Here is a 12,063-nt window from a genome sequence, read left to right as displayed (position 1 = left end):
GAATAATTGCAATTAAAACATAGTAGTTAAACAGCCATCTGAATGATCTCATACAAACTATACCAAAAACAACACCAGGAAAATAAATGTCTGCTCTGATTCTGCAATCAAGTCTCTTTTTGTTCAGTAATCTGGACTTCTATGGAACAGCACCTAGCAGCTCCTTAAACACTGCAGTTACTCAGGCTCCATGAGCAACATCTTTACAGACCTGCTATTCCCTCAGATGTTGCCTTCTATTCAATATTATTCCACACAGCCTACGCTAAATTCTCTGCACAATGTGCAAAAATGAAACTAAACAGGTCTATAAACATAAGCCAAAAATAAGAACTCAAAACCCAGGTCTTACTACCTGGCTGGTCTAGAACTCACTATGTAGACCACGCTGGCCTTGAACTCACAGAGATTCACTTGCATCTGATGAATGTTTTTTAAACACTCAAATTGGACCCTTTTAAGCCTGAAGCAAGCTAAATGGTGCTCTGAATTCATTATTTCACCCTGCAGATTTTTCTCAGTACTCACAGTGCACCAAGTATACAGGAGCTCTGGGTGTAGAACAGTGTATCAGAAAAAACTCTGTGTCCACAGAATTCATGCTGCAACCCACGGGCACGGGCACAACAACAGCAAACAGTGGCATGTGAGACAATCATCCCCACAAAAAAAAATGAAGCCATCAGTCAAATACTTACATAGATCCTGTCTTTGCTGTATCGAACTTTGACATTATGGAGGAGTGTGGCTTCATTTAAGTACATCAGTGAACCTATGATAAAATTTAAATTAGACAGTTTAAGGGGAAAAAAAGAAAGTAAGACAACATATGCTAATCATAATCACTTTGACCCCTAAACTCCACTTGTTAGTTTATATTTAATTCCATCTCTTTAGAACACAGGTACACATAAACCCAAAGGGCTGATTTAAAATGGATCCATGTGGAGTGGAGAGCGCTGGTAGAACACATGCTTAAAATAAATCCAGTTTACATTCATTTTATGTGAAATTTTTAAATGATCCATTTCCAGCTAGTGGAGTATATCTAGTGGGTACCAATGAGGGTACCGACAGAGGAAGGCAGATTAAAAAGTCAAGCATCAATTAAGTGGAAAGAACTACTTTAGACATTTATGATGGAACAAAATGAGATGCTAATCCAGTCAGATGCTTAGAACCTTACAGATAAAACAGAAAGGATACAGTTTTAGAATGGCAAGGGACCATCAGATCACTTGGATGATCTCTCACAGCTAACTGATGAAGGATGAGTCAGGCCGGGAGACAACATGTATGTCCCAACCCAGCATATGTGCACCTTAACTGCAGAATTAGAGTAGAAATTTGTTTTCCTGGTGACTGTTGGAAGAGCCATCCAAGTTCTCCCCTATCTAGTCCCCAAGCTCTGCCATCTCCTGTGCTCCATCGCCACGACACGCTAGAGCAGACAGGCCCACTCTCCCTCTTAGCCACTGTACTTGTGGTTACGATCATAATTTTATCAGCCATCCAAACTGTAACCCTTAGTCAGCATCAAAACCTTCTCTCATTTTCCCATTCTAAATCAGTTTCCAAGTCTTTACATCACATTTTTTTTTAAAAAGGCAAAGCCCATTGCCAAGCTGGTGGTTAGTATACTCATATTAACATAATCTGTATCTGACATGTGGTTCCTCTGTCCTTTTCTACAGCCCCTACCTGTGCAGCTCTCATTGCCTCCTTTGTGATTATAATAGTCTCTCATCTGTCTATTGCTTTAGTACTAACTAAAAAGAACTCTAATGAAATCTCAAATCTCTATCTCAAATGAACATCAGTGGGGCTCAGTCAACTATCAACATTCAAATCTAAGCAAAGCTCTTAATAAACACACATGGAAGTGGCCTTTTAAAATCTAACTTGTACACAGATTGAGCTATTTATCAAATTAACTATCTTCCAAACATTGGTTATTGTATTTTTTTCTTTCAATATTTTATTATTTTATGTGTATGAATGTATTGCCTGCATGTATGTGAGTGCACCCGTGTCATGCAATGCCACGGAGGTCAGAAGAGGGCTTCAGATTCCTCTGGAACTGGAGTTGAAGGCGGTCCATAGCCTCCATGTGGGTGCTGGGAACCGAACCCAGGTCCTCTGCAAGAGCAGTCAGAGCTCCCACCTGCTGAGCCATCTCTCCAGCTCCTGGTTATTGTACTTTCTATCTGGAGAGTACCACAACTGTCAGTATGAAGGCGGTCATTTTACACTTATGGTTTTAGCAATTAAACCAGACACTCAAGGGCAGGATACTGCCTGATTCACTTTGTGCCGGGGGCCCTCATGGAGATTATATGTATGTCTGTAGTGCCTGCACTGCTGGTACCTGTGTCAACGCCTAGGCAATAGTGTAAAATAAGTCTCCCACTAGACTGCCTCCCACGCTTCTGCACTCGATGCAAACAATTCACTCTGCAAGGGCCCCTCTGCTTTCTAGCGCCACTTACAGCAGAGTAAGAGGAAAAAGAAGGTGGTGCCTCCTAATAGTTGAGCTGCAGCTAGCCTTTGAACTGAAGAAGGATTTGGGAAGAATCAGGCAGCAGAGGTATCTGGATTGGATATCTAGTCATGTACACTCCTATTTCCCTAACTCTTTTTCCACCCACATCCCCTAGAAGTCTGGTCTACATGGTGCTGGGTCTTTATTTGAAGAACTCTGCTGAGTGACTCCCCACATCTCACTTTCCTCTGGAACACCTGTGTGCATGCTATCTTCCGCTTCCTCTAAATGAGATCTCTAATACTGCAGTACGTCTCACTGGAAAAGCTGGCCCTGTAAACCTATACTGACAAGTGCATGGCTGCTAGCTCTGTTCTCTTCACCTCCATCCACACTCACCACCTGCCTTCTCAAGAATATCTGTTCATTCAACCAAATCAACCCCTTGCATGGTAACTATCCGTCAATGACGTTAAGACTCTGAACAGGAAGATCTACCCAGGCTAGTCCATTTTCAAGGAAACAGAAAAAAAAAAATAGAGGAGCATATGTACAACCTTCTGCTTACGAATGTGGGAGATGCTAAGTCTCAACCACCTAATGGGCCAACCTGGGACTGTTTACAAGGGTCCTACACACTGCTTCCTGCTCCACCTAGTTCCTCCCCAATCTCTTCTCCAAGTAGCCATCCCTAGGGGCTACTTGGCACAGCTATTACATGCACTCCTTTACTAAACTGTCTTTTATGTCTAATTATATATAGATTTAGCTATAATCAAAAGAACATTACATTTAAAAACGTTAGTGTTTATGTGTGTATGCACATGTGACATAAGGCAGTATATAACATGATGTGTGTGTGCAGGACAGAGAACAACTCTGTGGAGTTGGTCTTCAACATCCACCTTTACAAAGATCAGGAGACTCAAATTCAGTCACCAGGCTTGCATGGCAAGAACCTTTACCTTCTAAGCCACGTCTCTGGCCCGAAAGCTCTAAGTTTACGTGTTACTGGTTTTCCTTTTTAGTGGTATTGGGGATTGAACCAGGGCCTCATACATGCTTGGCAATAAAATTTTAAAAGTAACACTATCATAAAAGTATAACCACAATGTGTTTCCTTGGAAATACTTGGCAATATAATGTATAATATGTCAAAAGCTTCTAATGAAGAACAAGTATGACTTCATTAAATTTATGTATCTGACTAGATAATTATCAGAGTATTTTGGATCCTATTCACTAAACAGAGCTCTAGTTCCGTGAAAAGGGTAAAAAAGTAATGTGCATATAGCAGAAGTGAATAAATGTGGGATGTATTGACTGGAGAAGGCGTCCCATCACAGAAAAAGAATGAAAGGGCAACTTTTAGGACTCTTTCCCTTTTTACACTCTACCTAGTTATTCTCAACATCTACCAGGTAAATACAATATTCATGAAGAATATGATATGCAATAGAAGCAATGATGTCTTCAAATCAGTACAAAATCATGCCATTACATTCTTCTTAATTACTGAATATGTATCCTTGAATTATCTTTCTATTCTATTATTAATACCCAAGAATCAAGTAAAAATACAAAGCTAATATATTAATCTCTACATATAAAACCCTTACATAGGAAACTTAAAACTAAATAATATATTTTATTAGTAGAGCACTATCAAAAGATAATATCTACCTCTAGATATTTGCTTCCCTGCTCGTGTGTGCGTGCGTGCGTGCGTGCGTGTGTGTGTGTGTGTGTGTGTGTTTTCATACAGAGTCCTGCTATGTAGCCAAGGCTGACTTCAAACTTGAGAGCCTCCTGCCTCAGCCTCCTAAGTGCTGGGATTATAGATGTACACTACCATGACCAGCCCTATACCTCCCTCTGTTTTCACTGAATCTTTACTGCACAGTTCATAAAAAACTACAGATACTGAGCATTTAAATACTACATTATCACTATGATATAGAATAAATGAAAGGATATGAGACACACAAAAGAGACATTCAGAAAGGACAGTAGGATAATGGAAACCCTCAGACAAAAGACTAAAGGAACCACTTCAGCTGAAGTAAACTACATCCCAAACTCAACAACCAAGCTGCAGAAACTACAGAGCTTTGGGTAGGGGCAGCTACAGATAATGAGAACAGCTGGCAGCCACAAGCTACTACTGCTGCCACCTGGACTCTCAAAGAAGCTACTGAGGAGGCCAGGAAAGAAAAGCAAAAGGCAGTCAAGTACCTCAAGGCAAACAACAAGAAAATGTTTTAAAATATTAATTTAAGAAATATGAAAAATTCAAGCCTATCATGTCTAGCTACATATAAGCAAAAGTGTTAACACATGAAAAAAGAGTAACTGTTACTTTGCATATGATAGCAAAGTTATTTTACATTTATTTGTGTGTCGGGGGAGAGGGGCAGCACATGCCACGGTGCACGTGGGAGTTCTCTCCTTTCACCACGTAGGTCCTGGGAATCGAAATCAGGTCCTCAGGCTTGTGCAAGTGCCTTTACCCACTAAGTCATCGCTTTGGCCCCTCTAGTAAAGTTTAACAGAGTGATGTTGTCTATTATTTTAGACAGTATAGTCCTATTGCTCTTTTTATTCTGCTTTGATTGTTACTCAAAGCTCCATTATCTCATCAAACAACCTGTCTAGCAACTTGCGAGAGGGAGGCAACTATACATTTTTCTCAGCCTTTCCATCTAATAATAACAGCTACTGTCCATGGAGTCTGCAGCAGTCAGGTACTCTGCCAAACAATATATCACCTCTAAATGTGTAACATATACATTACTACTCGCCTTCACAGATGAGCCGCTCAAAAGAGAGCAGTGCTGCCTGAAGGCACAGACACTTCCAACCTGGAGTCAGATCAGAACCCAGGAGACCTCACCCCGGCCCACAGTACCCCATCATCCCCACTGTTCATTCCACAATGCTATATTTACATATGGGGTCTTTCAAGGTACTCAACTGTAAACGTCAATGAAAATCAGTAAGAACAAATCTATCCCTTCTTCCTCTTATCTTCTTTTCTATAGAGTTTAAGGCCAGATACCTTAATGAAATTCATAGTAACTGGAAATGATCTCAAATACCACCCCACCACATTAGAGTTTGGGTATTGAATGTTCTCCAAAGGCCCATGTATTGAGACCAGGCACTTGCTTGGAACTACTGGAAGACGGTGATAGCTTTAAGAGATGGGCTAGTGGAAGGTCTAGGTTACTGGGGTATGCCTTAAGGGGGATAATGGAGATGCAGACTTTTCTTAGCTCTCTCTGCTTTCTGGTTGGAATGGAATAAGCAACTTTCTCCACCACATGTTCCTCTACCACATGCTCCTGCCATGCTACACTGCACCTCACCAAAGGCACAAGTCCAGTGGAGCCAAATGACTATGGAATAAAATCTCCAAATCTACAAACCAAAATAAACCTTTCATCTTTTCATATTAACTCGGGTATTTTGTTACAGTGATAGAAAGCCCCAAACAATTGAAATGTGATTACTTCTCAATTTTGAAAATGTAAAAATAAAAATACTCTGTTCAATGCATGTTTTTCACCAAATATGTTAAGGTGTTATAAGCCAAATTAACACTGTACTTTAATATAATGCTCTGAATTAATTTTCCATCATAAATTACTATGCAGTGGCTTTGTTTAATGTTGGTTTGCGAACATCCTCAAGGATGATAAGCCTGGGACTTCTACGCTCCTTATCAGAAGAGCTCTCCATCAAGCCTATGTGCTCTGAACCATGACCCTAATTTACTTTCTAGAAGGACATACTCTTTCAGGTGGAAAAGGAACTTTGATACTTACAGTTATCTTCCACATCTTTTTTACTGTCCTCTTCTGCAGGGAATACTTGGTTTATGAGAGCCAAAAATGTCTAACAAACAAAATAAAATGTCATTAAGCTTGAGGCTTATAGACAATAAAAGGAATAAAAAAGTTTAATTGGCTACATCTATTATAATATCATTAATGTGTTTTTATTATAGTATAGATCCTACTACCTCCCAAAACATTAACTCAAAAACAAGATAGTAACCTTAATCAAAAATAGTAGCCACTTGCATGATATGGGTGCACCTACATATATGCAGGCAATAGACTCATACACAAGAAATTAAAAATAATAAATAAATTATTTTTAAAAATAGTAGCCACTATTACTGTGGAGATGAAACAGTAACAGAAATTAGTCAATAAATATCCCAGGCTCTCACACCTACAGAAAGACAAAAAAGCACACTAATACCAAACTGCCATTTACAGGCATGCTAATTACCAAAAATTAAAAACATTAAACATTTGTATATATAGTAATTTTATTTTTAAACAGAAAAAAATCACAATCAGTAAGATATAACAGAATATTAATAGTATTTGAATAAAACATATTTGACATCAATTCCTATACCAAAATGTCAGAAATATAAATAATATTAAAAAATATGTGGTTCATATAAATAAAAGTATCCATAAATATCTGGGTGCCTTGGTACATGCCTGAAATCCCAAACTTGGGAGGTGGGAACAAGAGGATCAATTATTCGAGATCATCCTTGGCTGTATAGTGAATTCGAGGCCAGCCTGGGCTATATAAAAACCTGTCTCAACCAAAAAAAAAAGTATCCATAAATAAACTTGCGTTCATTTATCACTTAAAACGCTATGGGAGACATTGAAGAATAAAGATAGCATCTTGTAACCGAGAACAAATCATCTCACATTGCATTAAAGAGAATTAAACTTTAACCATGCCATCTTAAGAGTTATTTATAAATTTATACCCCTAAATAATTACAATTACTTTTCTGGTTCAAGTTTCCAACTGCATCAATAAAACTCTAAGGAAAACAGTTTAATTATGCTACAATAATATTTGTAAAGATGGAAGTTATCAGAAAAGTGATGGGGAGATATGGGAGGAGTTGGAGAGGAGGGAGTGGGCATGGATTTGATCAAAACACCTTATATGCATGTATGAAATTCTCAGTAAATTATTTATTTAAATTTAAAAAAGAAAGAAAGCTATGTCAACGAACAGTACAAACACAGGTCATCTGGTACCGCCTCTCAGAGCTTGATTACACAGCTCGGAAACCTTCCTCCTCAGAAGTGACTAGGATCCTGGATGTACAAGTCGTTCTTTGCATTTCATTTCCTTTGAACTCAATACTGAGAAAGAAATACACTGTTTACTGGTACACACTGAGTTGACATGTCATCCTCATTAAGAATGAAATTGAAGAGCCTGAGAAGATGGGTTCCGACCTCCATAGGTGTAGTGGCTCTGATCTAGCAGACCACCAGAGAGAGAGAGTGCCGGCTTCTGGCCTCTCTGTGACAGAGGAGCTGAGAACACAGGGGACTGCCTGAGAGCCCTCGGATTCTGCCTCCACCGTGGTGGTCCTTTTAATAAGATGATGCTATACAGTAATCTCTTCTGCATGAAACAACTACTATCATCACAACTTCAGCTGAGCCTGATTGCTAAACACCATTACAATTGGGCTTGTTGACAGATGTGCTCCTGCATTAAAGGAGGGCCAAGCAGAGTTATTGGACCCTCACCACATTATCCAGCCACTCTTCCCAGTCAAATGAATGTAATTTGACCCTAATCACACATGCCCTCCTGGATTTGGGGAGGGCTAAAGTATACATTCTGAGGAAGGATAGGAAGTGAAGGTATGACTCGTGCTGGATAAAGGGTTTACAATGTGCATACCCTCAGGTCATACATACACCTCAGCAACCCCTCAGTTATCTAGGTAAGTAAGCTCAGTAAATTCACTGGTTCCCCATAAAACTTTAATTAAACATTGGCTCGACATTACAACCTTGAAAGGGAATAAGCATTTCTTAGCATCCCCAGGAAAAGAAGTCTCACAACAGACGGAAAATTTATTTGTTAATACTATTGTGTCTCATAATTATTTTAAAAAAAGAAAGAAAATGAGAATGTAAGATGTTAAAGGATATGAGAATGGAGATACTTTCTAAAATAGAAAAAATGAGAAAGCCTTATCAAGTGATGAAGGTCCGTTTAGGTTTGTTATGATATATAAAGGATGAGACAAAAATAATATACACATAATCTTAAAATGTCTACGGTCATAGTTTAGTCAACTAGTTTAAGGAACAATATATATATATATATATATTATAGTCAAAGTTTATCTGAGACTATTTTGTTTTTTACCCAAGCCTTATTTACATAGAACATGATAATTAAAAGTACCAGACTGATGGGACTAACCTTATTGGATGTTTAACAGGCATAGTTTGAGGCCTATACTAATGCGGTCAGAGGGCCTTGAACAGTTTTTGCCCCTTGCCCTCCAAGGTTGACTAAGTTCCAGGGGACTATGGAACAGCTCTCAAAATGTCCTGTAACTGTGGTGAGTCACCTGTCCTCTTGTTCCGGGAGGTCATGGAGACCCCACGAGATGGATTTGAACCAGTGTCCAGTCTACAAAGAGGAGGGTCAACTCAGAGGAAACATCTCATTCATGCTTCCAAGTGAAGCCAGTCATGGTCAAGCAGGACCTTTGACTTATCTTCACATAGATGGAACTGGTAAAAGAAAGGAGCCAGGGGCTCTTCCCAAGCCCATGGGGCCCCTGAGGAACAGATCCTCAAATAACCTTAAGTGCAAAAATAAATTGATTTATTTAGGCCAACTGTAAGGTCTTAAACACCCAAAAGGAAAGTATAACCAACAAGTAAAGTCATCAGTATATTGTTTTAAGAGTTCAAGGGATTACACTTCCCAGACATTAGGCTTAAGTCTATATAAAAAGTTATTTAGACAATTATATCTCATTGACAATTTTGTTCCTAACCAGAAAGTGTTGCTCAGATGTAAGATTTCAAATCTTGGTCTGCAATACTGTAGTGCCCACCTGTCGCTGAAGGAGGCAACCAGCTACTGTATTGTTCTAAAATGATGGATAAATTTGTTTTCTCCCCCTATCTAGAAGCCTTTGAGAGGGAACTGATCCTGATTCTAACCACTCCAACAGCTGTCAAAATACCTGAAAGCAAATCCTGAATCCATCACTCTAGAGTCCATCCTTGGAAGACAAAAGAAAAATGAGGAGGAACCCAATAGACGGGTGCTTTTGGAAGCTGTCCTAGTTTGTTCTCCATTCCTGTGATAAAACACTCTAACCATTACCAACTTGGGGAGGAAAGGGTTTATTTGTCTTACATCTCCCAGGTCACAGTTCATCAGGGAGTCCAAGGTAGGAACTGAGGGCAGGAACCTGGAGGCAGGAGCTAGAGTGGGCCATGGAGGATCACTGCTTACTGACTTGCTCCCTTGGCCCCTGCTCAGCCTGCTTTCTTATGCAACACAGGCCCACCTGCCCTGTGGTACCACCCACAGTAAGCTGGGCCCTCCCACATCACACTACAATCAAGAAGGTGCCCCATGAACATGGCCACAGGCCAGTCTAATGAAAGCAATTCCCCAATTGAGGCTCCCTCAACTCAGGTGTGTCAAGTTGACACTAAAGCTATCCAGCACAATTGACCCCTTGTCAACTTGACACACAAACACATCACTATTAAACCATAATCTTTCCAATTCTTGTCCCCAAGATATGTTAACATTAATATCACAACATAAGACAGTACAACCTTAAAAACCCCACAGTTCTTAAAAATCCAATTAAAAGTCCATAGTCTCTTTAAAAGTCTCTTAACTGTGGGTGAGCTTCTGGAAAATCCAAAATAAGTACTGTCTTATTTCAAAGGAAAGAATCGGGCACACCTAAGCAAAACCATATTTCAGCAAAGTAGCTTGAGCCTGGATAGCTGGGATTCACTCATGATCTTCTGGACTCCAAAGGGTTCTAGAAGCTCCACTTCTCTGACTCTGCAGTCCACAGCACACACAACTTGTCTCACAAACCCAGGCCAGCTCCATTCCACACCTACTGCTGTCCTTGGTGGTCGTCCCATGGTCCCGGCATCTCCAAAAAGCTGGGGTCTCCACTGAAACTGAGGCTGCACCTTCACCAATGGCCTCTTCTTGCCTCTTGGGATGCAAAACCTCAGATTCTCTCCATGACCCCTTCAATCCTGGGGTCTTCACTGCAACTGATGCTGCACTTTCACCTATGGCCTTTCCTGGCCTCTCAGAGTGCTAAGCCTCAGCTGCTCTCTGTGACCCCTTCACGCTTTCAACACCAGAACTACACAGGAGACTCTTACACATTACCAAGTCCTGCTTCCAGCTTGAGATAGATGCTCAGGTCCCCTCTGTGTGCTGACCCTGAGGAAATACCTCCCAGAATACTTCACCTCAATGATGCTGGTATCTTCTTACTTACAGCTGATTTTTCAGCCCCAGCTAACCAGCATCAATTGTCCCAGTAAAGCAAAGGTTTTGCTTCAGGTTCTGGTCTCTTCTTAATCACAGCTAATTCTTCAACCCCAGCCAACCAGAACCCACAGATTCTCAACTCAAAATATGACATGAACAGCCCTGATAGTCTCCGCTTCCCTTTGAAGCTTCATAAGCCAGGCCTCCATTGTCCACAACTCTTTCAGTATAACTATTCCAAGCTCCACAGCAACGAAGGAGTATGCAATGGCTTTTCCAGCCCAAAGTTCCAAACACTTTCAAAGTCCTCCCAAAAACACCAAGGTCAGTTCTATCACAGCAATACCCCACTTCTGGTACCAATTTCTGTCCTAGTTTGTTCACCATTGCTGTCACAAAACATGCTGACCATTACCAACTTGGGGAGGAAAGAGTTTATTTGTCTTACATCTCCCAGGTCACAGTTCATCAGGGAGCCCAAGGTAGGAACTCAGGGCAGGAACCTGGAGGCAGGAGCTAGAGCGTAGGCCATGGAGGATCACTGCTTACTGACTTGCTCCCTTGGCCCCTGCTCAGCCTGCTTTCTTATGTAACACAGGCCCACCTGCCCACATCACACTACAATCAAGAAGGTGCCCCATGGACGTGGCCACAGGCCAGTCCAATGAAGGAAATTCCCCAATTGAGGCTCCCTCAACTCAGGTATGTCAAGTTGACACTAAAGCTATCCAGCACAGAAGCCCTTGTCAAGAAATTCAAATGGATTCTCATATGAACATTTGAAAATTGCCCTGTTCTAACTTTTTTCTAGTTCCTGGTCTAGAACTTGTAATGCTAATTACCCTTGCCTTTACTTCTCCTTTACATCTCCTATTCATTATTCAAAGACTTTCTTTTCCTCCTTGAAATAAGAGCTATGCAATTTGGAAGTCTTTTAGATAGACCCACTGAAGGGGTACTCCAATTGCCTCACCCTGCATCCCTGTTCAGCATAGAAGAAACCAGAGTGGTCCGCATCCCGATTCCCTATTGGTAATTTGGGTAACCTCTTCAGAGGATGGTGTGATAAGAATAGGAGGTAGGAATTCATTAGGCAGTTAGGGTAAAAAGACCCCAAAGAAAAGTAGCCAGTTTCTTGGCTAAAACTCACAATGTCCTTGGGTCTCTTAGCAACCTACTTCATTCCAAAGGCCAAAAATGTCAAAAATATTTGGGAGCTTTTATCTAATCCT

At 40.5% G+C, this 12,063-nt stretch overlaps 1 protein-coding gene across 5 annotated transcripts in view; it reads right to left on the bottom strand.

The window, feature by feature from the left end:
• The window catches only part of Myo6 (myosin VI), a 169,189-nt gene that overhangs the window by 82,427 nt on the left and 74,699 nt on the right, over nt 1–12,063 (bottom strand). For all 5 annotated transcript variants that reach the window (XM_029560601.1, XM_029560602.1, XM_029560603.1 and 2 more), the window contains exons 3-4: nt 6,310–6,379; nt 699–772 (exon numbers count right to left, since the gene is read on the bottom strand). In XM_029560601.1, the coding sequence (XP_029416461.1) occupies nt 699–772; nt 6,310–6,379 (144 nt within the window). The remainder of the gene's footprint in view (nt 1–698; nt 773–6,309; nt 6,380–12,063) is intronic.

This window comes from Nannospalax galili, unplaced genomic scaffold (assembly GCF_000622305.1).
Source record: "Nannospalax galili isolate Female #2095 unplaced genomic scaffold, S.galili_v1.0 scaffold512, whole genome shotgun sequence".
Classification (NCBI taxonomy): domain Eukaryota; kingdom Metazoa; phylum Chordata; class Mammalia; order Rodentia; family Spalacidae; genus Nannospalax; species Nannospalax galili.
This window is presented reverse-complemented; position numbering and strand designations above follow the sequence as displayed.